Source organism: Naumovozyma dairenensis, chromosome 7 (genome assembly GCF_000227115.2).
Source record: "Naumovozyma dairenensis CBS 421 chromosome 7, complete genome".
Lineage (NCBI taxonomy): Eukaryota > Fungi > Ascomycota > Saccharomycetes > Saccharomycetales > Saccharomycetaceae > Naumovozyma > Naumovozyma dairenensis.
In genome coordinates this window covers 1,439,008-1,465,685 of record NC_016485.2, presented here as the reverse complement: position 1 = coordinate 1,465,685, position 26,678 = coordinate 1,439,008, and the positions used below count along the sequence as shown (strand labels likewise).

The window sequence follows — 26,678 nt, the reverse complement described above, 5'->3', positions numbered from 1 at the left end:
TATAACAAAATAAAGCTTTTCTTTTTCTTTTAATCTATATTGTCTACTTTTACACAAAAATCTTTATTTATCATCATTTCTTTATTGTCCCACTCATTTTACGTACACCAGCACTTGCTGTTCTCCTTCCAGAAACTGTCCTTCGATTTTAGGTAATAACCGCCTTAATATGTCATCATCGTCTTCTTCTTCTTCTTCGTCGTCGTCATCATTCTGAACCGTCTTCGTACTTCTATTTCTTGGATGATTAGCATCATCTCCTTCTTCGTTATCGGAGTTATTATCTACAATCAATGATTTTATTTGACTTGATTTAATCGGGCTTGATTTATTGTTGATATGTATCTTTTTGGAATTATTTATATCTTCTATCGTGTTGGAACCATTGTGTCCCTTTCTTGGTTGACCTGGAGAATTCTGGGGTACTGCCACTGAATAAAATTTCTTTTCTTTAGCCGCATGTTTAGTTTTCCTGGGGGTAATGACTAGATCACGTAGATCATCATTAACATCACTGTCATTATGTTCATTTTCCTTATTACTATGGTCCCTTAGTTTTCTTTTCTGAGAATGATATTCTTCTAAACTAACCAATGGATATAGACCTCCTATTAAATCACTTGGTTCCAAAGAAAGTCTCATTGTATATTTCCATTCTCTAAATTCACTTTGATGTAGATATAACCAATGTTGTTGTGGACCAACGAACATCCCTGGCCTTATAAATCTTAGGAATCCAATACATTCATTTGCAGTAAATCCATATGTATATATTAGATATGCTCCAATGAGACAACCTGTTCTACCTAAACCTGCTTTACAGTGTACAGCAATTTTCCCACCTCGCTTTATAATTGTTTCAGCTGCACCAACAAAATTATGAACTATTGACATATCTGGACATGTACCATCTTCAAAAATCATATCTAAATGCTGAATACCGAGATCTTCAAAATGATCGGCATTATATAAATGAGAATTCAATCTTACCACTAATTGCACATCACTCTTTTTGAAGAATTTCAATACACTTTTGAAAGATTGATTTAAATGAGGTTTAGAGAAACTAGAAGCCATTGATAAAAATCTTGGATGTTCTTGAGGTGATGCGAATGCAATAATATCTGGAGTCAATTCATTCAAATCTCCATTCTCTACATGCTCATATTTTTCATAAGTCTGTAAATTAAATAAATGTAAATCGATTAAACTTTTCTCCTTAGCTCTCCAAATACCATAAATGACATCTTGTATTGTAATTTCGAAATCTGCATTGGAATAACCAGCGTCTCTGAAGGGCATGAATGGTGGATCTACTTGTGCTAATGGTTGTAATACTTGATGTGGAGTCCAACCTTGAACCAAGATCATATAACAACATAACAGACACGCGGTATTTGCACGTTGTCTACTTGAAGCAGAAGAATAAAAGACAACTGCCTTATCTGCATTATCTGGATTATTTAGGATTTCATGAAATATCACTGCGAATCTGTAAAGATGCCCTACATTTAAAGGACCGAAATCTAAATGGAAACTGTTGTAAAAAAGAGTATCTTCCACGGTGAAAAAAATTGCTGTATCATCATCTTCCGGTGTATAATCGTATGCTCCGAGGTATACTCTTCCTTTTAGGAACTCAATTGTATTCTCGAGATATAAGGATTTTCGCATAAGAAGTAATATTATATGATCTTGCCTATGCTTTCTCGAAATAAATAAATAACAGCAATTTTCTAGAAGGAAAGATCATATCAATGGTATCTTCAATAATAAACCATACAAGACCGTAGCATAACATTATCCTATGTGAATAATTCATAAATCGCCATTGTACAAAAATCTTTTAAATTTCAATTTTCAATGGAAACCAAAAAAAAAGACAGAAATTAACCCGTGAAAGCCATCGCGGATACTTCATCCGGGTAACGCGCTTTCTAATAGAGTAATGATATGAATCTTCTTAATGATGCGGGTTCTAATTCTTGTGGATTCTTATCAAATATGTCTTTGAATGGTTTACCAACTATACCAGGGAAGTCACTTTGCCTTATGATCCCCTTTTCCACTGAAATTGTCTTGTTTGTCTCGGTTGATTTGACTTTGAATTTAGGTCCCGTAAAATATTTCCATTGATCACTACTCAACAACTCCATTGTTTCTGCTATTTGTGTATTCATTGTGGATGTCTCATCACAATAATATACAGGGACAGAATCATTGGCCCCCGTCATCAATGCGAATTCCTCACGGAATCCCTTGATACATAAATCAATGAACTCCCCTGGTGCATTAAATGGGATATTAGTTATTTCCGATCTAACACTATCGACACTATTACATTCCCATTCTACCCCATTAATATGATCTGGCTTTAGCAACCCATGAAATTTATCTAATTGCGCGCTAATCAACATAGTACCATGATGATATGCTTTACCCTTCGCAATCTTAAAGGCACTCCCACTACATTTCTTATCATTATAAGTAATATCTCCACGTTTATTCAATTTCAGTGGATAATCCATGGGACTCATCCTATTGATCCATTGTGTAATTAATTCATTAAAATAACTTGTCTTGAATTCATCTCTTGCTGTCAGGAATGAATAATTGACATTTCCTAAATCATGAATGACAGCACCTCCTCCAGATAATCTTCTTAATATTTCATAACCACTTTCTTGTAACTGTTTCAAATGTAACTCTTTCCAACTAGTTTGGTTCTTACCCATCACTGCACAGTTATCATTGATATAGAAGAGTAGTCTTTGGTTTGTAAATGACCCCGTACACGAAGGTGTGTTTCTAAAGATATAATCTTCCAAGGACAAATTATAGTATGGATTATGAGATAAACTCTGTAAAATGAATCGCCCTGGAGATTTGGTAATACTTTGTAAGTCCTGAGAGGAGATTTTTTTATATCCAATGTTACATAAATCATTCATTTCCTCATTGATTTCTTCTAATTCTGATTTATTATTATTTGGATTACTTACAGTTTCGGATTCGTCTCCTTCCGGAGTAAACATATCCACATACATGGAGTTTAGTTCTTTATATTTATCATCTTTACCGTCTGTGTTTGATAGATTAAACGGTGTCTTCCCGGTTGTGAAATAGCTGACTGTGAATCTTCTTCGTATGGAAATTCGGTTTATAAGTCCAATTTTCAACATTTCACCATTCTTTTCGAGTATTAGTGGCTATATTGTAAAAATAACAGAATGGCGTGGCTCAATTATGTTATCATTTGGAGATACAACTCTGGTCACGAACACAGTCCTTGTTCCTCCTTAGCCATTTACCTTTACAATAAATTCACTGGTTATTTAAGAAGAAACATTTCTTCCATAAAGCGACAGATGAAAAATAAAACATATAGAGGAATCAAGAACAAGCAGGAACAAGAAAACTAGACAGGAAGGTTGACCAGAAAGGTAACCGAAATACTTTATTATACCACGCAACAAAAACCGTAGATATTGTTTATTGGTAACAGAGCAACGAGCAAGAGATGGATAAAGCGCAAACATTCATAACTGATTGTCTTTTCACGAAGAATTTCGATGATCCAAATAAACCAATATCTGAAAATCGATTACAAAGTACACTACTTTTATTACCTACAGATGGAGGATTATCAAGTCGACTCAAAAGAACAAGAAGTAAAAAGCAATTTACAGTAGAGAAACTTTCCTCCCAAAATTCCTCCTCTATAAGACATCCGAATTATCGTACAATTAATAAGAATTCCAGGATGGCATTCAAAGAATATATTAACAATGCTCATACAAATTGTCGTAAAGCAATAAGATTAGCTCAAGAGAAGAAGATTACCTCCAGGGAGGAATTAGATAAACTACTGGAAAGTGAACATAAAGATTTGTTTGATGAACTACCGAAATATAATCAATTCTTGCCCATGCATGAAACTCTCTGGGTTGGTTACATGAAAGAACTTCTTAATATACCTGATAAATTGACAGACTCTTCCAAGTTGTCAATTAACGGTACTATGGCGTTGACTAAGTTATCCATGGCAGATTATAATGGTGCAATTTTAAAAGTCACCAAGAGTAAAAATAAAAACATGATTGGTATTGAAGGAATTGTCATTTGGGATAGTCAAAAAAACTTCATTATGATTACTAAAGGGAAACTGGTGGATCGAATTAAATGTATTCCCAAGAAGGGAACTGTGTTTACGTTTGAACTACCGTTGAATGATGAGGATGCTCTACAATATTCGATTCTCGGTGATAGATTCAAATATAGAAGTAGTGATCGTGCAAGTAGAAAATTCAAAAGTCGTAGATGTGATGATATGTTATATTATGTAAACGGTTCATAACGCGTCTGTAGTACATCTGGTATATATATTTATCACTGTCTAATCAAGTTCAGGTGACGCTTGTTCATATTGAAAAGTTTAAGAAACTGTATAATATATAAAATACATTATTGTTAAAGGCATCGCTAAGTATCAAGTACATTGGATTAAAGAATGTGTGCCATTGGAAAGCACAACCACAGGGAAAAGCAGAACAGAACATAACTATCCCAATTTATATATATCCACCCTACCTCTCGTTTGATGTTTAAAACAGGAAAACGCCCAACAACATTGGGTGAAGAAGTTGCTAATAACGCAGAGTTATCTGATGCCCTATCGACTTTAGATATTTGCTTCGAAAAAGCTAAGAATGAAATATCAAAGGAGTCAACTTTATCCTCTCAGAGCTCATCTGAGCCAGGAGAGGATTCCTTTCTTCCGTCATATTCATATTTGACTGAAATTTGCAGACTTCTGACAACGAGGAAGGCATATAGAACAGATACATCAAGTAAAACAGGTAAAACTTTGAAATATCGTGTGAATGAAGCCAAAATAATAAAATCCTTTTGGTATTATTGTAATGCGAAAACACATATATTGATTGAAACTTTTGTAGAGACCTATGTGAACCAAATAAATGAATATCTTAATTCAGAGAATGGTTCGCAACTACTGAACATATGGGAAAAGTTGTACAAAACTTTTTCTTCATGGTTAAAAATATTATACCCTATAATAAATTACGTACCATCTAATTATTTGCAATTGGTACCAGAGTACAGGAAACAAGGAAGTTATTTCACATACATTTTTGGAGAATTAGGTCACCTACTGGCGGATAGACTTGGTGAAAAATTAGGACCTTTCATAACGTATTGTCTACAAGTTTTTTTAGATAATAACATTTCTTATTCTACCGTCATTAAAGAAGGACGAATTTATTCATTTGCATCTCTAAAAGTTGCTGATACAGTAGTTGAAAATATGCCGTTCATTACTTATTGTCAAAATGTTACAAATAAATATATGGAACAGCACTGGTGTCTAAATGATTTTAAAACCAATCCACATGGAACCATAACTAAAGCTATACAGAAATACACTACTATTTCAGTATTGCTTGACCTTGATACGGACGATAACCTTTATGGGGAATATTTCAAAACCACGATAATGGCCGAGAAGAATATTTTGAATTTGATGTGTTCCTTTAAAAAATCAATTACGATAATATATCCCCATTCTACAGATTCTATGGAGCTTTTGCAATGGGAAACAATTCGAAAATTTATCGAACTAGCATATATAAAATATTCGTCGATGGAGGAATATACTAAGATTGTGCAAAGACAAATAAGAAGTGATTTAAAGATTGCGTATGGGAAAACTCATAATTTGCATACACTATTTAGAACACTATATGATTTGTTTACTCTTTTCTCTTATACGCCAAAGTTTATGGATGAAAATATTCTTATTGAACTCCGAGATCTACTAGGTGGGCCTTTGAAAGTTGCTGAAGCCTTTTTGAGATATTGTGAATTAACTATCCGTAGGGCCGATTTTGGATTAAATAACAGCAACAAACACGACAATGAAGATATAAATGAGTGTAAAAACTTGGTGTTAGCGTTGTCTTCCTTTTTGAAGCTTGATGATACATTTTTCAAATTATTCAAGAGATCATGTTTTAGAAGAATAATCATGAAAGGTTATAGTAATATGTCCAACATAGGTAAAGGAGATTCCTTTGAACGTTATTTAGTTCAACATTTTGAGACAACTTTCCATCATTGCGATGAAGTGAGTAAGATAACTGCACTTTACAAAGATGCTTTGGATACGTATCATTGTTCTTCTGCCTACATGCAGGATCAATTACAGATGAATAGGAAAGAAGAATCAAACTCTATACATATAGAAGCGTTTGTCTTTGGTAGGGAAAATATCCCAGTTGAATTTCAAGATAATATATCTGAAACCATTACGTTACCAGAAGTTTTCGAAAAGGAATGGACCAACTTTATAGAAAGATACAAGGAAAATATTAAGAACTCTGAAATGAAATCAATAATTCCAGTATACCCATTACACCATTGTGAACTATCGTCTCCTTTCAATTTACCAAATGGTGAATCTCTTCTCTTCGATTTAACACTTTTCCAAACTTGTGTTATCCTACAATTTAATGATATTGATGAGCTATCTTTCGGGGAGATTCAACATAATTTACAAATGAAGGAAGAAACGTTACGTCTAATATTGAAATCGTTCATTGATATGAACTTATTATTAAAGATTAAAGATGTATATAAATATAATGAGAACTTTCAATATGATATAAAGAAAATTAAAGATGGGAAATTACGCATTCCAATACCAAGAATCTCATCAAGTGGGTCATCATTAAGTAGTAGATCATCGTCAGATTTATTAAGGCATAATGAAGGTTCGACGGCACATTGGAAACAAGAATTGCTGAAAGCGTGTATAGTGAGATCTCTTAAACGAGATAGAGAAGGGATGAACTACGATAAATTGTTCAAAATAGTTGAGTCTCAAATGAAAGGATTTAGTATAGGTGAATTTAAGGATGCATTAAAGATCACCGTTCAGGAGAAACACATTACTTTAACAGGAGATGCATATATCTATTAATATCATAAGAAGGTATCAATTATATGCGGAATATATATACTTTATATATTCCTATAGTTTTACAACGTAGTTTAGCTTTTGGTATCATCGAAATCAATGCTAACCTTGATCCAGTTTTTTCTCGGCGGCTATTTACTACCGTGATATTATTCTGAGATTACCCGGATCACTACAAAGCCCTAAACGGGAAAAATTCTGTTCTTTTCGAATTTCAATTCTTTGTAAAGTAGAAGGGAAGCGAAACGAAATGGACGCAGAATTTTTTCAGTAAGGTATAAAAAGACAACTGCAGATTGAAAAAGAATATGTCTGTTGCCATGGAAGATAAGATAAGGTTCTCTTCTTTTCTAGCTTGTTTAAGTAGATCAGAAAAGGTTAGTAGAGCTTTGATAGAAGAAGAATTTCGAGAGGTCATGATAAAATTAACGTGTGGCAGGTGCCTTATGTGAAAATTTGTGATTGATCTTTCTTAAATTTTTTCCTGCCAAGGTTAGTAACAGAAAGAGAAAAACAAGAATTTATAATAGCTATAATTTTATATGATGATATCAATCAGTGCATAGTTCAACTGATTAAAGATTTTAAAGTGAAGAAATCAAAACATCGAATTTAGTCTTTCGCTCCTATCTGATATTATTATAAATTTCTTTGCCTTTTTCTCATTTTTTTCTTGGAGTACGTAACTAGGATTTATACTATTAAAAATGGCTCTATTGAAGCAGCTGGTTTTTACTTAGCGCTGAAACGGAGGCTAAGTTCAAGCCTTCAAAGAATAAAATAGAGTATAAATCAAAAAGACATAACCTTTGGTAATATCGAAAATCTTGAGTTTGTCATTCGATGAAGGATGAGATTTCGGTGATTAATAGTAAAAAGAATGTAAAAAATATATAACGTACAAGACAGAGCGCCTGAGTATATGATATCAATTAAATATTGATTAGTTTGGAACTAATTCCTTCGACTCTTGTTCGAGGTTTCTTTCATCTTGGTGGACTTTCTCCTCTCCTTCATTCAATTGATTTTTGTCATCAATTTGTAGATCCTTTAACTTGTCCAGAAGTAACTCTGTTTCTGCGTTCTCTTTGATTTCTTCATTCACGTGTTCTTTCGTAGCCTCTTCCCCACGTTCTTGAGAAAGTTGTTCCTCCATTGTTTGTAATTCCTTTTCGATTTCATCAGCTAATCCCGGAGTCAATGTCTCTTCGTTGGTTAACAATTTATTAATTTCATCTGTTTGTTCAGTTTGCTCTTCAATATTTTGTAATAATTCATCAATCTTTTCAGCAGACCCCATATAATTATTCATTGATTTCAACAATTCATGTGAATTACTCAAAGTATCAAATAGTATAGCGTTAGTGGATGATAAATCCAACTGATTTTTAATAGTCAAAAGATTATTACGATATTTTAATAATTGATCTAAATATCTTTCAGACAATTTTTTAGCTTTAATATGTTCTCTTTGAGACGCTATTGGTAATTTTCTGAAAGCATCCCAATTTTCTTTGGCCGTCTTAAGGGAATAAACTTCGAGATCATTTTCTAATTTCTTGATTTGTCTTTCAAGATTATATATACCACTTTTCACGTTTAAGATTTGTCTATCATTTTCTGTTATTTCTATAGTGAATGATTTCAAAATATGAGATGCTGCTGGAGCAATGATTTTTATGATATCATTTATTTCATCATGGTTAATAATATGTTTATATCTGCTGAGATAAAATAAGATAATTTTACGAATTTCATCAGCATGCTCATCATCATGTATAATAATATCATTTATTTTAATTTTTTCAAAGAATTCATGGGATGTATAAACTAGATCAGTTATACTAGTGGCATCGTCTAATATTGCCACTTTAATATTGTCATAAATCTTATGGAAGGCGGATTCTAATTCTGGTTTAATGATCAGAGTAACATCTTTCAAATAATCGTTATCATTTCCTTTGGAATTTTTTTGCCTACTTTTAAAACCTTTTGTTGGCTTCCAATTAAAACCAAACCATTTCAAAACAGTCGGGGTAGTATCGGTCATAGTCATCTTACCTTCATAAAACAGATCCAAGGGGAACAAAATTTCCTCGTGTACCATAGAATCAATGACTACGTCGATACTTTTCGGGACACCAAATGCATCCTTTCTCGTCAAGTGGCGCAGCAACATAGTACCACACTGAAAACAAATAAAGCCCGAATATAGTTCAGCTAAGTATTGTCTCCATGTCGTGATGTTCGCTTCATATCCGTCTGGATTTAGGTCTTTTAATGGTCTGAAATCCTTGTATAAGGATCCTAGTCTTGATTCAGGAAGCTCATGCATACGCGATTTTTATTGCTTCTTTGCTTAAGTCGACCGCCTACTCTAACTTCTCTAGTTGTTAATAACGTTCACGATGGATAAAGGTCGATTGTTACGCTACCCATTTGGTCTTGATCTTGTTCTTGGGATGTATTCTGCCAGTGGTGGCGTACCCTACGTATCTTCTTAACAATACGGAACAACTCCGTTGAAAGAAGTAGCAGGGTTTCCTAAATATACATAAAGGGCACATCTTTTCACCCTAGGGTTTATTGGGTAGAGTTACCCTTGGAATTGGGTGAGGGTTCAAAACCAGCAACAATAACAAGGTGGGGGCTATATAAATATTAACCTCTTTTAATATATCAGCAGGCTTATTGAAGGACATGTTCAACCCAAGTTTAGCTATTACTCCCATTTACAAAGCATCGGAGATGCTTGCCCTCTGTTTCATGAATTGGTTTATCCACAATAGCGAAAGGAATATTTTACCTTGCCAATCTTGTATCTACCAACTCAGAAAATATCGTCAAGTTCTATCTAGAACCCTTGAATAATGATTGTAATTGGTTCCTGAACATCTTTGCTGAGGAGTAGACCCTCTGTGGAAATAATTTAACTGACTCTCCGACGTCACCTAAATACCAGGAAGATGGTTTTTAAAATGTGACAGGTATTTTCTACAGCAGCTATTGTAACGAGTTTTTGAAACAATAAAAAATCCTTGGGGTGGCAAGTAAGGGCTGCCTTTCGCTAGTTAGGGTGAAAAACATTTAAAAACTAACACGATCCCTTCCAGCAAAATTGCTGCAACACATAGCAGCAACAACAGGAACAGCAACAGCAACAGGAACCGGCAGCCAACTAACCAGGCTGCTTCTGGTGTTGCTGTTGCTCTACCCCGTTGGAAACGTCACGAGTTGAGTGTGTCTCGCCGGGCTGCCTGGCTCTGCAACACTCCCCCCTCCCTATTCTTCATTTTAATTGATTAAAGTAGATTATACTGTTAATGGCGAACCGGTGTCGACGCAATAATTCATGGACTATATAACATACAGGAATATCTGGTCTCTTCTTGGTATTTCTTTTTTCCCTAGATGGAAATCTTGTGTTTGGTAAACTATTGTTACATAATCACGCACACTTACCAATATAGCAACACAGCCGCCTAAAATGACTCAAGGTACATTATACGCATCCAGCAGCCCAAGGAGTATATCTTCTAAAGCATTGATCAAATATTTCAACCTAGATTACAAAATCATCACCAATTTAGAAGAAGATGCCACTTTTGGTGAAAAATTCCCAATAAAGAAAGTCCCATCCTTATGGGGCCCCAAGGGTTTGAAACTAAACGAGGCAATGGCTATCCTCTTCTACTTGGCCAATTCCATCGACGATGAGAAAATCAAATCTAAATTGATCGGTTCCACCGTCATGGAAAAGACTGAAATCATTAGATGGTTATCATTCAGTAACATGGATGTAAGTTTAACTATCTTCAAAATATTCTTAACATTCCTTGGTGCAACTCCTTATAATAAAAAGGAAGTGGATAACGCATACGTTAACTTGGATAAATATGCTTCATTTTACGAACAAAGATTGAAGAATTTCACTTATTTGGCCACAGAAAGTATCTCATTAGCTGATCTTCACGCTGCTAGCTTTTGGAGTTTGGCATTCTCTAAACTTGTAGGCCCTCAATTTGTAGCAAAGTTTCCAGCTTTGGTTAGATGGTTCAAGACTGTCATTTCCTCTCCAATCATGGCACCATTCTTCATTGATTTCGAATTTACAGATAAACCAATGGAATATGTTCCACCAAAGAAGGAGAAGAAACCAAAGGCAGAACAAAATAAAACAAAAGTTGAAAAGAAACCTGAGACTACTGCCGGTGAGGAATCTGCTCAACCAGCTAAAAAACCAAAACATCCATTGGAAGCTCTAGGTAAGTCTACTTTCATCTTAGATGAATGGAAAAGACAATATTCTAACGAAGATACAAGACCAGTTGCGTTACCTTGGTTTTGGAAACATTACAATCCAGAAGAGTACTCCTTATGGAAAGTTGATTACAAGTATAATGATGAATTGACTTTGACTTTCATGTCTAACAATTTGATTGGTGGATTCTTTAATAGATTATCCGCATCTAACAAGTATATGTTTGGTTGTTTAGTCGTTTATGGTGAAAATAATAATAATGGTATCACTGGTGCTATTATGGTTAGAGGTCAAGATCATATTCCGGCATTTGATGTAGCTCCAGATTGGGAATCTTATAGTTATACTAAGTTGGATCCAACTAAGCAAGAAGATAAAGAATTCGTCGATAACATGTGGGCTTGGGATAAACCTGTCATTGTTAATGGTGAATCTAAGGAAATTGTTGACGGTAAAGTCTTGAAATGATCTCTATGTTTATACTTTTTCCTTCCTTTTTTTTATACATTTTTTCTATAGAAGAACTTCGTACGGAAATAAATATAAAATGTAATACCATTGCTTGATTCAATGGATGATTTTTTTGCAAGATAATTTTTGATTTCCTGTTCTTTTTTAACGTTGTATTCCTTGTATTCTTTCCCTATCATCTGAATGTTTCTTTTTGGTCTGTATTTTTTGCGTTCACGTACATATGGAGAACTCCGGAGCTCTTACTGAAGTCCGAATCGTTGAACATACGATAAAATACGGAACACTTCATTTACTTCTTCTCTTAAAATACTACAAGTTTTTGTAGTACAAAATACAAAACTAATAAATTCAGTTCTTGTTTACAATCATTTACCCAACACACAATCTTCTATTATTATTATTACTTTTTTTTATTGATACCAACATATATACATATATTTATAATACAAATTAAAGGAAAATGAAAGATCTATAAATACAAGGAACCAGCGGAAACAATATCTCTATGTATCAACTTTATAACTGTTTCCATTTTTTCCTTCAAAGCTGTATTACCAATTGTATTGGCAACATCAACCAATTCTTTAACTAATTCTTCCAATCTCTTGAACATTCTAATCAATGAACCTTCATAAACATCGGTCATTTTACAAATTTGGGTAAATGTGGCACCTTTACACCATTCATACACAACTTCCATAAGTTCATGTCTAAAACTTTCAACATAATCCTTCTCAACAATTTCAATCTTGGAATCCTTCATTATTTTGGCAATTTTAGAAGCAAGTTCTCTCATAGCTTTCAATGGTTCACCTAATTCAGGTTTTAATCTTGGGGCTTCTTTACAACGTTCTTGGAATGCGAAACATGAAAGTAATGCTGCTGATTGTTCAGGTGTCAATTCATTGAAATTACCATTGAAGATTAATTCAGTTAATAATAATTCATCACCACTAGAAATTTCACATGCAACTCTACCTTTCAATTCAATAATATCACTTGGCGTAGAAAATCCTAAACGACGTAAAACTCTCTTACGTCTACGTAAATCATCTAACTGTATCACAGCTTGAGATTCATTAATCTTATGTTTTAATTGTTTAGTATCATTAATCAACGCATGCTTCCTACTATATTTCTCATATAATTCAGCTAATCTCACAGAATTACTTAATTGATTTGAAAATAATTTACCTTCAAGAACTTCAATTTTTTTCAATAATTTAGTAAAATCATCATCTTCAATCTTCATGTTTTTAATTGGATCAATTAATGGGATCCCATCGGGGAATCTACGTTGAACTTCACTCAATGATTTACCTACAATTTCCTTTTGTCCACTAGCTCTGATATCCTTGGGCATATGTAGTCTAATATTACCCAATGATTGTATAGAATCTAAAGTTATTGGTATAGCAGCACATATGGATTTTTCACCTTCTTCAGCAGGACGAATACCTTCAGGGAATGTTGGATTAAATGGCTTCAACAAATTCACTGGAGAATCAGCATACATACTATTAACTACAACGTTAACAATGTATGATTCATGGTCTGTATAGACAGCAGTAGGATTACGTTTATTAATTCTCTTAGCAAAATCAATAACTGCTGCCCAACCATAATTTTGCTTGTTATCCCCAGTCTTACCTCCAATGTTAACTTCAATTAGTCTACCTGGTTGTAAAAAGCTTAATACATTGGCTGGATGTGTCATTATATGACGGACATCTTCATTGTAGCTATCAAGCGTTTGCCTTACTTCATAATATTCTTTGATATTTTCTTCGTCATCAATTTGAATATCATCAATTTCTTTATTCAATTCAATTAATTTTTTTTCCATAATGGGGACGGAAATTACATTTTGGAATTGATAAAATGAATGTTCTAACATAAACTCAGGTGAAATACCTTCCACTCTCATTAAATTCAAAATCATATTATAACCTAAATGGAAAGCAGAATCCAATCTATCAGCTTGACCTTTAACCATACCTTTAGCAACTTGTGGTTCCATTTTCTCATCGATCATCATAATGACAATACCACGATCATCTAACCCACGACGACCAGCACGACCTGACATTTGAATATATTCACCACCAGATACCCAACGGAATTGTTGACCATCCCATTTTCTAACTGAAGTGAAAACAACAGTCTTTGCAGGCATATTTAACCCAATAGAGAAAGTTTCTGTTGCAAATAAAACCTTTAAGAACCCTTCTTGGAATAAAATTTCAATAACTTCTTTTAAGATCGGTAAAAGACCTGAATGATGGATACCAATACCTCTTCTTAATAGAGGTAAAATATGTTTAATTTGAGGTAATTCTCTATCAGTTTCTGGTAACAAAGCAATTGCATTATTAAAAATTTTCGATAGGGCATCCTTTTCATCATCTGAATTGAAATCTAATTTAGACATTTTCAATGCTAATTCTTCACAATCACGTTTACTAAATGAAAAGACAATAACAGGGTTATATTTTTTCTTCCAAATCATCTTAACAATCTTATAAATATCACCCTTAGCATCACCTTTGGCAGCACCACCTTTAAACGTTTGACCCTTCTTACCTCTTGAATTTGTAGAATTTGGATCATCACCTGATTGATTACTAATTGATGCCATCGCTTTTTGGAAATTTTCTTCTCTAAATGTACTTTTTTCATCAACAACTAAATAAATACCATCACCATGTGCTGGGAAAAGATAATGTTGTAAAGGAGTTGGACGGAAATTAGTATAAACAATATGACAAGGTTGAGAGTGAATCTTACAAATCCATTCCGCAAACTCCATAGCATTTGGAATAGTAGCAGATAAAAACACATAACGGACTTTATCAGGTAAAAGAATGATAGTTTCTTCCCAAACAACACCACGTTCTTTATCTCTCATATAATGAACTTCATCAAATATAACCCATGCAACTTCTCTCATCACTTCACTACCTCTATATAACATACTTCTTAAAATTTCTGTAGTCATAACTAAACAACCTGCATCAGGGTTAATTGTAATATCACCAGTCATCAACCCAACATCACCAAACTCAGCTAGCAATTCTCTATATTTTTGATTAGATAAAGCTTTAATTGGAGAAGTATAAATGACTCTTTGCTTTTCTCTTAAAGATTGAGCAATAGCATACTCAGCGACCACAGTTTTCCCTGCAGAAGTATGAGCTGACACTAAAACAGATTCACCTCTATCGATACAAGAAACAGCTGTATCTTGGAAGGGATCCAAAGTGAACGGATACGTACGTGCTTCATTAATTCTCTTATGTTCAGCAATCGGGGTATAATCGTAATTTGGTGGTAAGGCGACTTGATGACGAACTTGATGTGATAATCTAACTTTACCATCTTCTTCTACTTGTGTGGTTGCAGCATTTGTTAAACCTGCTGATGCTTCGACCTCTCTGGAAGCTTCTTGTTCGAAGGAATCAGCTACGACGGGGACTACTGTGGATTTTTCTTTCTTGTCTGTTAAAGAATGGATTTTAGATTTCTTTGTCTTGTTCGATACGTTCTTGTTATTCCCTTCTTCTTCATCGTCGTCATCATCAACATTTACATCTTCGTCAGAATCTAAAGTACGCTTGTTTGTTTTGTTGTCTTCATTTGGAGTGGTACTACTTTGCCCTTCTTCTTCTGGAATATCATCAGGTATTTCAATAGGAGCTTCATTGAAGACACCAAATAAATCGTCAGAATCCATTTCGATAAGACGTATGTATGTCTGCTTGATTATATATATCGGATATGCAGATCTAGATAGAACCTTCAATGTTGATGAAGTAATATTGTTCTTTCTCAAATGTGCTTTACTGATTTACATAATAACCTGTATTAATTAATTTTTCAGATCTCATCGCGACAAAATTTTCACGGAGAATAATAACCCGGTCTGTCTGTTTGTCTGTCACTTTATAATACTCCGACTGACATCTTTGGATGATCGGCGTCACATAGCTGCTTCTTTTTAAAGAAAGATGTCACGAACTTCAATTGATTGCTTTGGATGTAGTTATCACTTTTAACAAAAATCTTGTAAGATTGATTTAGTTTTAAAGGTTTTTTTATAGTTCTTTTGCGATTTTTGTAACAGTTTTTTAAAACTTCAATAATATTCGAAAAAAAAAAAGGAAAAAAAAAGAAAAACTAAAGTGATAAAAAACTGGGTCCAAGAGAATTACCATCTTTTCACAAGATTAGCTACCAGAGTAGGACAGATGTTGGCCAGTTTTTTGGCCAGTTTTTTGGCCAATTTTGGACCAAAAATGGATAGGGTCTAAAAAGGGATAATCTGGATAAAATTATCTGAGCCCTGCCTTTTAGCCAAACAAGAAAGTAGTTTTTCAGTAGGTCTTCTGTAACTTGAAACAACAACCCCGTCGTTCGAGATCCAAACCCTCCAGTGCAAACTTTTTTCTCTCAGATGTAAACAATGCGCTCGACGTTAAGTTGCTTTCGTTTATCGTGCGTTTCGAAGCAATGACAGCCTGAATTTATGGTTACGACGGCTAAAAGAAAAAGGCATTTCGAGGTGAAAAATGTCTTCACTATATAGGAAGAGAATAATATTAACAACAATATGTATTCGATAGAAGAACGTTTCTTAATACTCAAATTTGTTTATCATTATATTTAAAAAATAAATAATTCAACCAGATTAAAACCTACGTGTCTGCAAAGTTTGTTATGTCCGTAGAAAACAATAACGAGCAATCAGCGTCATTTAACTATATATATGTTTAATACTTGCAATATATATTACCATATAGAAGTATATCTACAACTCTAAACCTTCAATTATCGCCATTAACTCTCATACAATATCTTCTGCTTGCTTATGAAATTTTTATACCGATTCACAAATCAAAACTATTGAAGCAAATTTCCAAAATCATAGATTTCCTGAATATAGTATTGGCAACGTCTTTAAGAGTGATTCTGTTTTCATTATTGACACAATTCTGCTAACTAACTCCAGATATTTTGATTATTCGTTAGCTTTGAAATTAGCTGATCGTACCGATGAGGAGTATGACACCTTTAGCTCAAAGACCGACTTAAACCAATACGAAATTCTCGATGTTGCTAAGTTTTTCTTTTTTATCGACAACAAATATTTAGACGAAATTGAAGCGAATAAAGTATCATAAACTGAAATCTGTAAATTATTTAATATCCCAAGAATAACCTTTAGACGTTTTTTAAGGGATAATAAATTGGTTAAAACTGTAAAGAACTATTTTACTAGTGATGACATTTGCTACCTAAAGCATCATGATAGCCCTTCAAAATTTGGATTATACCTTCGATGACATTGAAGGTTTCCGTGGTTATTTGAATCACTTCTTGAAAATGAAAAAGTTTTCTGACTTGGCTGAAAGCAAATTAAAGGAAAAAATTATCAGTCTTGATGATGAACATAAATTAGTTAAAGCTGATAAGTTCATTAACAATCTTGAGTACCTAAATGCAGATTGCATTCATACAGTTAAAGAAACGAAAAAGGAAATAGATGATACTAACCGGTGTTCAACTATTTTAAATAACGAATTATTTAAAATCGTGGAAGAGTTGGAAACAGAGAATCCAACAGATATCTGTAAAAAGACGGCTTACAGGGGTCAACAAATATTGGATGTCTTTTAAGCTAAGCAGAGCCATTGAGAAGAATCGTAGAGAAATTGGCTCTAACCCGATTCGCAATGATGATTTTGTTAGAAAGTCCCTTATAATATAAAAACTATATTAATAGATTTAGTAAATTTATCTTTAATTGCGATGAAACAGGCTTAAAGTTAGGGCAAAGAGGTGACAAAATCAGGGAGTTAACCGGCGCCAATACTACTCCTGGAATTTCTGTGAATGAGCCAACTAGCCATCTAAGCCTTTTGTATACTATCGGTGCCAATGAAACAATTTCGGATCCTTATGTCATTTTGCATGGAAAAAAAATCTCTAAGATCATTAAGAAAATCATCAGTGAAAAGTTTTCCCATTGGCAATTCGGGAGAACCCAAAATGGTTTTATTAATACTGAGAACTTTTTATTGTACTTAAAAAATGTCTTCCATCCACAGACTAGGGCAAATGGTTGAAGAGAAGGGGTTATCTGTCGAGACACAACCCAGACTCTTGGTATCGGATGACCATATTTCCCTTAACAGTAAAGAAATCGCTGAATTTACTTCTGAGAATAATATTGAATTATTGTTCATTCTCAGCCACTCATCCGAATTGCTACAACCACTCGACATCCACTTTTTTAACGCCTTTGCAAGGATCTTAATTGGGGTTTCTATTCCAGATGGGGAGCTTGAAGCATTCTTGAAAAAATTGTTAGATAACAACGAGCGCATAATGCACCACCGTGACAGATTTACCACCACACCAAAGCAGTAGAAAGAGAATAGGCCAGCCTGCTGGGATAGTAGTATCATTGTAAGTGATATTGAAGACGTTACTCATGAGGATAATATTAGATTTGGACTAAGTAATTCATATAATGTACCGGATTCACCTCCCCATATTGATGTACTCGAAGAAATTGAAACTGAACTTAAATTTACAGCTGATGAAACTCCAGAAAAGAGATTTACTAGAGTGATGTTAAACGAAGTATACGACAGACCGGTTGAGAAAGGGAATCTATATCCGGAAGATTACGAAAACTTTGCTACTGGGCTTTCGATCTTGCTCCCTGCAAACGAAAAAGATATTTTTATGATCTAACCTCTGAAATAATCACTAGCAAACGTTGTGCTGATGGCACGAACTCTTCATTAAAGTATGAATTCCAAAGAGTCGTGAACTATGATGAGAAATGTAAGAAGAAGGCAAGGAGGTATCAGTTCAATGAAAACTGTAGAGATATCTCATAGGATGTAATGATGAAAACCACCAAACGGAAGAAGCTAATGAGTAATGCAAAAGCGACGCATGCTTCTAGAGAATTGCCCAGGATATCTTCGGAAACTGAAGCTGCACTATGGTATCAGAAACGGAAGCCACTGAAGGGACAATTACTCTTAGGGGGAGCATTGAGGGAAATATACTAGAACAATTAGAACGTATTGATGTGACAACAACTTTCAAAGAGATTTGTCACCCATTTGGAACCCTCACAGTTAACTTAGCAGATGCATCTGATGCACCTGATGCGCCTGATGCTGATATCTATCCGATATAGAGGGGCTATCCCTCTACTTTTTTCTTTGCCAATCAAATTCAACTCAATTTCAGTATACTCATATTTACAATAATCGTATACATAATTTATGCATATTTCTTCTTGATATTTTTAAACATCCACAGGCTTGCTTTCCAGTTAGCCCTGAATTCTATCTAAATCTTGAATTTTTTGAATTAAAAAAAGTTTTCGCCCTCCATCCACTTTTGGTGTAAAACGGGCCAAAAAATAGGCCAACATCTGTCCCAGTCACTTAGGTATTTAACAAAGGCTATCAGTATACAGTAATATCTGTCTTGGTTGTGTTACATGATAGTAAACTCTATTACAGACTTATAAGTTCTAACGTTAAATAAAATGGGGGTATCTATTATTTCTTTCTTATACTTGTAAATAATTAACTGCATATATAATTTTTTTCAGACAAAATGCCTTCTTCAAACTATATAGATGTCATTATAAAATGTCCTTTATTATTTATTCATTATCAATCCGAGGTTCATTGAGATGTAAATTCGTTATAGTATTCCATCTTTCTCTATCATATTGACTCATTACAATATCAGGATATTCGGTACCGGAATCTTTAGAAGATACGAGGCTTGATCTATGAGAGTCTGGATTCGAACTAGTTCTTCGAAGGATTAATGATGGTGATTCCAACTCAACATTGCTATTATTATTAGTGAATGAATATGTAATATTGTTTTTCTGCTTGTAAAAATTCGAATTTACAGGAAGGGGAGGAGCTAGGGACTTACTGGGTTTGAGACTATTTCTTCTATTTTGGTAAGTTGACCCACTTCGTGACATTCCGGATGTCTGTTTCATGGGAGAATTTTGTAATGAATGAAGATAACTGAAATCAAGACTTTTCCCTCTATTATGATATTGATGTTGATCTTGATGAAAACCACCATATGTATGGAAATTAAATAATTCATTATTACCAGGGATTGGAGATGAGGGGGATTCATTTGAAAATGAATGAGGCAACATGGAATCAGAAATGTTCGATAATGAAAGTTTTTTCCCAATCCTTTTTAATATTTGTGACCTTGTTGGAGATGGGGGATTGGAATTAGAATTAGAATGCATATATGTCATTTGTGATGGAGTCCTTGTATGTGAATTCCCAGTTAGGAAATTAGTAATTGAATTTTGTTTTCGATGATGATTCTGATGATGATGTAGTGAATGGTTTGTATTTCCACCACCACTAATTATGGACATGATTGATTTAGTTGGAGAATGTTGTCTGCTATTATCTGTTGTGTAATTGTTTGTCTGAAATTGTTCATTTGGATACGTGTTCGTAATAGGTTGTTTTAAACTATCTTCCATAATTTGACTCTCATTTAACTCATTTATTTCGAATTCATTTAAGTATTCATCTAATTCACTAATAGCGTCATCATTCACAATTTCTTGCTGCTTTAATTGAGCATTATTGACAATGGAAGGCTTTCTTGGGAAACTATATGCATCACTGGATTGTAATTCCTCACTTGAAATCGCTAAATTCATTGTATTTGTATTAGGATCCATTTGGAAAGGTGATAATAGAAGTTGTTGTTGTAAACTAGTTGCTCTTTGTAAAAATTGATTTTTATTCTTCTCCCACATTTCCATTGTAACCTTATTTGGTAATTCTATATGTTCAATTGAATTTGAATGGAAATTGTCATTAAAATCTAGATTTGGTATAGCTTGTTGATCCAAAGCTAACACTACATTTTCAAATTCTACTTCTTCATGAACAAAATTTCCATTCACACCTTCTATCTTCACAGTACCGTTTACGGCTTCGTTTGTCGAAGCTAATGTTGGAATTTCTGGTATTAATGGGGACACAGGTCTTGTAATTTGACTAATTTGTTCTTCAGTTATGGAAGAAGGTAATCGATTGTTACTATTATTATTATGTTCAAGACGTAAACATGGTGGTAATAGGGCATTATTTATTCTACCGATTGCGATTTTTTCTTGTTCTAAAGCAGGGGAAATTGCTGCTGAACGAACCTCAGATAATGTTTTCAAATGAGAGTTATCAATCATGATAGAAAATGGTCTTTCTAAAGATTGTTGTTTACTTGTTGGTCTTTCTTGTTTCGCTGTACCTTCAAGAGATTGGTTTGGCGTTCCTAAGACATTTAGTAAACTTTTTGATATATCTGATATAGTTGATAATCTTGTAATATATTTAGTGTTTTTTGGTACTCCTTCTCCTTCTTCTTGTAAATTTTGAGAATGGTTGTTATTATTGTTCCTCATATTCTTATTCTTTAAAGTTGGAGAAATTATACCTAATCCCCTCAACTTAAATAAATTGTGATGGTGATGGTTTTTCTTTATCTCTGATTTATTATGAAGTCCATTTATCGAACCTTGGGATGGGACAATAATGGGACCCAATGTATGTCTTATGACTGAACCTGTAGAATTGTTATCAACTGATGCTTTGCCTCCTTGGCCAAGCACATTATCAGTCCATAAAGATCTTGGATCTGGAGAAGTTTCCATATTGAAATTTTTTGGGAAGAACATATCCATTGCCGGGGTTAATGTCTGTGTTGAATCTTTCATTGGAATGAATTTATCATTTTCAATAAATTTTTCATCTTGCTTGTTTATGGTATTGCTGCTAGCTGTTGTGTAGTTTTGTTGAGAAGGAGATTCCATTTTATTTCCAATGATGATCCCATTAAAAAATAATGTAAAGAGTAATAATGAATCGAATGTGATAAGTAAATTTGTGTGTAGTTTCGAAGAACTTATGATTTTATGTTTAATTGAGAAGTTGAAATACTCAATTGCACAACATAAAGTCATGATTTGGAAAAATGTTCCCATAATGTTAATTGCTTTATCTGACATTGAATTGGAAGGAAGACGGACAACCAAAGAATATAGACATGTCATGGCATATAGGAAGGTAGCGCATGTTATAATTATCAGCACAGCTTCATTTTGATGAAATTTGGATATGAGAGCAATGCAAATGGAACCTGTTGCTAAAGAAACTGTAATGCTAAAAAAGGTGAAGATAGTGTTTTTAATAGTGGAATATTTCCTCAATTCCTCTGTCATTATTCTAGTGAAGCAGCCCTTCGTTTCTGTTCTTTTCAACTTTTAGCCTTGTGTTCAACAAAGACTCCTCGAGTGTATAAAGAAACCAACAAAACAAAACAAAACAAAACAAAACAAGAAGCTTAAATGTAATCAAAGTTTACAGAGTCCAATAATTTTTGCGTTAGGTACCTTAAAAAAAATGGCAGATCAAAGAAATCAATTTAGAAAGCCAGCCCAGATCAAGCGAAGCATCTCTCTTGATACCTTTTTACGTGTAAATTTCATGTCAATACAGGGCTATGTTTACCTTTTACCGAAAGCGGTAAGAGACGGCGGCTGTTTCCTCTGGGTTTCCTCTTTGTTTCCCATTTATAACCGTTTCTTAAAGAAACATTTCTCGGCCACTGGCCCATGTGATGTGATGCGATGCGATCTTACTAGCTGGAAAGTCCGTCCGTCCATATATTATTATGGTTACTATTATTATTTAATAGTGGTGAATTTAGCTAAAAAGAAGCAACCGATTTGAGTAGTATTGCAAATATTGGATGTTTTCAGCTTTCTTTATTATAACTATCAAGTAGGACGTATCATGGTGCATAGGGATAGGCAAAGGTATAATAAATTCGGATTTGTTGAGGGTAGATATATGTCAATGGTGCCGCATCTTCTTCTGTACTACGGAACACTTTTTGGATGGATAATGTACTGGCTCTAACAAAAGTTTATTCGCATGGTAAACAAAGATGATAGAGGTAGAACAAATATATAGTAGATTAACTGTTAGGTCCATCTGGTTTATATTTATCTGATTTGGCATTCCTTAACAAATATGTTTTTTTTTACTTGAAAATGATGTCTGTTGGCCTTTTTGTATAAATGAAATGTACGTCTAATGAATTAAATTTATGTAATGAATTGAAAAACATGTACCACCCAGTAAAATACTGTTTGTTACTTCTTTTAATGACAATTGAAAGAGATGCTTACGTGCCAATTATTATTTACCCTTTACGATCTCATTCTCTGGTACGATAAAGTATCACCTCAGACTGCTTGAAATATCGTCTACCATCTTCATCCACTATAACTAAACTTAAATAATTCTTCACACTAAAATAATTACAAGACATATTAGGCGTCAAGTCATATCCACCTAAGAACAGCCTGATTGGTATCGTTTCTCCCTTTACTGGAGATCCATCCATGATTTCATATCTAATGGTAATGGTATCTTTAATGGTTGTGTTAGGTTTCATGCCAGATATTTCTCTCGTTAATAAACTTAATTCCATGTGTCTAATTTTTAACCTAGTTAGAAGGAAATATATTCTACCAACAATTACATCTTTTAAGGAATATTGAGCTTTTGAATATTCAAATTCTATATGGAGACAATTCTCTATACCAATATCTAGCTTGATTTGTTTTGCTTGAGGATCCGCCACTTTATTATGATTATTTGTAGATTGCCCATTTTCTTCAGCAGGACCAGCGTTTTCTCCATTCGATATTGCAGTAGGTTGTTGTTGTTGCGTAGATAAACTATTGGAAACTGTCGTTATTGCACTAACGTTATCTTTATAGAGGTAAACCCAAAATTTCTTAATCTTCGAAATATCTGTTGATTTCCTTAATACGGTAACTTTAACGTAATAATTTACTTCCACATTTCTTCCGACATATGATTCAAATCTCTTATTAAGATCCTTAAATGCAAAGGAATAGCTTTGTGAATGTTGTAATTCTCCCGTGGGACATAAATCGTAGCTCAAGCAAAGAAATTGATCTAAGGGTTTCTTTGACAATATCTCGTTGGTTCCATTATCTGCCTTCTTAACCACATCAATTGATCCAATAACAGAAATCTTAACACCTAAATGCTCCACTCGTTTCCCCTCTCTTACTCTTAATGTGACTATCCCGTTTATAGATTCTCCATCTTCATACAATGGTAAATTACCATGGACATGTTTTCGGGAATCCTCATTGTCTAACAAAATTTCTATATCTAATGGAGCTTTAAAGAATGATTTCATCATGGTGCCTTAAAAAAAAAAGGTAATATGTAACGTTTAGTGATCGGTTGATATGATATGTTCTTTTGGCTAGTTATTGTTGCCTTTTTGACTCAGTGACAGACATCTTCAAGTTTAGTATATACTTTGGTATTAACCTTTAATTAGGGAAAACTTACATTTTTTATATAGTGAACTTTTTTATATTTACAAAATATGCTTAACAGTGTCGTATTTAGTGATCTATCACAGTAACATTATCAACCACTTTAGGATCAGTGATTAATGGCCTAGTCCATTCACTCTTACGTTCTAAACCTTGCTTAACCCATTGGGATGGCCAATAATCCTCCTCTTCCTCTTTACCCCATTGTGTATCTATATTTTGATCAAATTTCCTCATATTTTCTTGCGTGACTAGATGATATGTCTCTGAACAAACACGGGACGCATATTCTCTTCTTTGATAGAATCTTGCAATTCTCCTGGGCATGTTGGTAAATCCAGATAGATTAGGGATAGGTATCATCAACAATGGTTGATGTAAAAGGATAGGGATATTTGTGTTTGGATCTTTTATTGCGAATTTCCCATTTGTCAATTGTTCTAATTCCGAAGGGATCGTTGCTTCCGAGTATTTATCTGACGTTATAAATGGTTTAACGATGACTGCAGTTTCCTTTTCCTTTTCCTTTTCTTCTCCCTCCTCTTTTTCCTCTTTCTTCTCTTCTTTATTTTTACTATCATTCGTGTCTTCAAGATTTGGCGATGATGACTCGTCATTGAGTGTGTCCACTACTCTGATGGTATCATCTAAATTGCCTTGCAGTTCCTGTTCTACAAGCGATACATCATCAACAGGATTAGATATGGTTGGATCCACTATTGTTGGCTCTGTTACCGGAGCTGGTTCTTCAAGTGGACCCAGTAGTCCTTCATGCAAACCAGTAAGATATTCTTTATAAGCGCCTCTACCAATACAAATAACACCTCCTGCCATCTTGGGGTCCTCTACTAAACAATCATCCGGGATAATTTCCACCGCCACTTTGTTTTTCTTGTAAAAGACACCTAAAAATTCACTTGGGTCTGCCTTTAGTTCTTGTTTTTCTTTTGTTGACGATTCTTCATCATCGTCGTGCTTATGTTCAATGGATCCATTTTTCTTTTCCGATAATTGCAATCTTAATTGACGTAGTTCAGACGCTACTTTCGTCCTGATAACACCTTGCCTATCTTCCTCGACAACATCATAGTCTAATCCGGCATAATATAAAACCGGCTTAATATATCGTCTCCAAATCTTCAAAGAAGTATCCAAATAATCATTCGGTGGAGGAGCAATGAAGACTGTAATCTTTCTTGGCTTCCTTTGAACAGGTAAAGGCTCCTTACTGAAAGGTTTAACGAGATCTGTATAATGTGATATTATGGAACGTTGTTGATATTTGTCATAGACGATACCTGATAAGCCTGTTGTGAGGACTGTCCAGAATATTAACCAGTTTCGGGAAGGTAGTTTTATCGTTGGAATACCCAATGCTTTAAATGCTGGGTTCGAATAACCTCTCATTCTGAACGGTTCAACCTCTTATTCTTTTTTCTGCCTGATCCCTGTTGTAGTTCTTCCTATGCGATGACTACCACCCATCATCTCTTCTCTCTTTTCTATATAAATACTTTATGTAGTGTTTTCTTTCTTAACAGGGCGAGGTTTCTGAAAGGACAGTTTATGACAGTAATTCATATGATCATACAGCAGTGGAGATAAAGATGTTTCTTATACGTTTGTTTGATGCTACGGTATATGAGGATGCTAATTGGTTTATTATTTTACTTACTTACTTATTCACTTACGTATTTACTTACAATCATGCTCATCATCATGCTCATTGTCCCCTTCGTCTTGCCAATTCAAATTGAATCTACCTTCAGGAACAACATAGTTTTGAATCATTTCAATAACTTCTGGAGCTGTAGTGGCTACTTGAACAATCTTCCCATTTTTCTCACTAATAAACCCTCTTTCAATGGAATTTTGGACAAATTTTAATAAGGAATCATAAAATCCATCTATATTGAATAAAACAATTGGTTTATTATGAATACCTAATTGAGACCATGTAATACATTCCATGATTTCCTCCATGGTCCCATACCCACCGGGCATAGCTACGAAAGCGTCACTTAATTCAGCCATCATTCTTTTTCTCGAATGCATATCTGGAACAACAGTAGTCTTCCCAAACTTATTAGAAATCGGGGTAGACCCTCTATGATCTTCTACATCTACATCTATCTGTATCTCATCCTCCTCCTTTTCTACTACTCCTCCTTGAGAATCCTTACGTTCTTTAGCAACAAGGGCGTTGGGAATAATACCATGGACGTGACCATCAGAATTGTCTCCCATGGCACCAATGGCTACTTGACCCATTAAACCTGTAGTACCACCTCCATAAATTAACTGCCAGCCTAATCCATAGAATAATTTACCTAATTCATTGGCTTGCGCTGAGAAAATCTTATCTTTACCTGAAGACGAACCACAATACACACATACCGATTTCATAGTCATTTTTCGCTTATATATATATATATGTACGTATTTTTTTTCTTAATGATTCTGGTCTTACCTCC

At 34.1% G+C, this 26,678-nt stretch overlaps 11 protein-coding genes across 11 annotated transcripts; 3 read left to right on the top strand and 8 right to left on the bottom strand.

Moving 5' to 3' along the window:
• Window positions 1–93: 93 nt before the first annotated feature.
• NDAI0G05910 (uncharacterized protein) lies at window positions 94–1,674 on the bottom strand (the record flags this gene model as incomplete). The annotated part of the gene is made up of 1 exon (XM_003980201.1): window positions 94–1,674. One exon carries the CDS (start codon window positions 1,672–1,674, stop codon window positions 94–96), a length of 1,581 nt encoding a protein of 526 aa, XP_003980250.1.
• Window positions 1,675–1,937: 263 nt separating this feature from the next.
• AIM22 (putative lipoate--protein ligase) lies at window positions 1,938–3,182 on the bottom strand (the record flags this gene model as incomplete). Its single annotated transcript, XM_003980200.1, has 1 exon — window positions 1,938–3,182. The coding sequence occupies one exon, from the start codon at window positions 3,180–3,182 to the stop codon at window positions 1,938–1,940; it is 1,245 nt and encodes a 414-aa protein (XP_003980249.1).
• A 338-nt stretch (window positions 3,183–3,520) lies between these two features.
• Window positions 3,521–4,357, top strand: POP4 (RNase P/RNase MRP complex subunit; the record flags this gene model as incomplete). The annotated part of the gene is made up of 1 exon (XM_003980199.1): window positions 3,521–4,357. One exon carries the CDS (start codon window positions 3,521–3,523, stop codon window positions 4,355–4,357), a length of 837 nt encoding a protein of 278 aa, XP_003980248.1.
• Window positions 4,358–4,600: 243 nt separating this feature from the next.
• On the top strand, window positions 4,601–7,000 carry RTT101 (cullin RTT101; the record flags this gene model as incomplete). Its single annotated transcript, XM_003980198.1, has 1 exon — window positions 4,601–7,000. The coding sequence occupies one exon, from the start codon at window positions 4,601–4,603 to the stop codon at window positions 6,998–7,000; it is 2,400 nt and encodes a 799-aa protein (XP_003980247.1).
• A 940-nt stretch (window positions 7,001–7,940) lies between these two features.
• CHM7 (phosphatidic acid-binding protein CHM7) lies at window positions 7,941–9,332 on the bottom strand (the record flags this gene model as incomplete). The annotated part of the gene is made up of 1 exon (XM_003980197.1): window positions 7,941–9,332. One exon carries the CDS (start codon window positions 9,330–9,332, stop codon window positions 7,941–7,943), a length of 1,392 nt encoding a protein of 463 aa, XP_003980246.1.
• A 1,152-nt stretch (window positions 9,333–10,484) lies between these two features.
• On the top strand, window positions 10,485–11,726 carry NDAI0G05860 (elongation factor 1-gamma; the record flags this gene model as incomplete). Its single annotated transcript, XM_003980196.1, has 1 exon — window positions 10,485–11,726. The coding sequence occupies one exon, from the start codon at window positions 10,485–10,487 to the stop codon at window positions 11,724–11,726; it is 1,242 nt and encodes a 413-aa protein (XP_003980245.1).
• A 475-nt stretch (window positions 11,727–12,201) lies between these two features.
• MTR4 (ATP-dependent RNA helicase MTR4) lies at window positions 12,202–15,465 on the bottom strand (the record flags this gene model as incomplete). The annotated part of the gene is made up of 1 exon (XM_003980195.1): window positions 12,202–15,465. One exon carries the CDS (start codon window positions 15,463–15,465, stop codon window positions 12,202–12,204), a length of 3,264 nt encoding a protein of 1,087 aa, XP_003980244.1.
• A 3,960-nt stretch (window positions 15,466–19,425) lies between these two features.
• On the bottom strand, window positions 19,426–22,038 carry IRC8 (Irc8p; the record flags this gene model as incomplete). Its single annotated transcript, XM_003980194.1, has 1 exon — window positions 19,426–22,038. One exon carries the CDS (start codon window positions 22,036–22,038, stop codon window positions 19,426–19,428), a length of 2,613 nt encoding a protein of 870 aa, XP_003980243.1.
• Window positions 22,039–23,039: 1,001 nt separating this feature from the next.
• Window positions 23,040–24,062, bottom strand: PEP8 (retromer subunit PEP8; the record flags this gene model as incomplete). Its single annotated transcript, XM_003980193.1, has 1 exon — window positions 23,040–24,062. The coding sequence occupies one exon, from the start codon at window positions 24,060–24,062 to the stop codon at window positions 23,040–23,042; it is 1,023 nt and encodes a 340-aa protein (XP_003980242.1).
• Window positions 24,063–24,273: 211 nt separating this feature from the next.
• TIM54 (Tim22-complex subunit TIM54) lies at window positions 24,274–25,611 on the bottom strand (the record flags this gene model as incomplete). The annotated part of the gene is made up of 1 exon (XM_003980192.1): window positions 24,274–25,611. The coding sequence occupies one exon, from the start codon at window positions 25,609–25,611 to the stop codon at window positions 24,274–24,276; it is 1,338 nt and encodes a 445-aa protein (XP_003980241.1).
• Window positions 25,612–25,899: 288 nt separating this feature from the next.
• Window positions 25,900–26,616, bottom strand: LOG1 (Log1p; the record flags this gene model as incomplete). The annotated part of the gene is made up of 1 exon (XM_003980191.1): window positions 25,900–26,616. One exon carries the CDS (start codon window positions 26,614–26,616, stop codon window positions 25,900–25,902), a length of 717 nt encoding a protein of 238 aa, XP_003980240.1.
• Window positions 26,617–26,678: the final 62 nt, after the last annotated feature.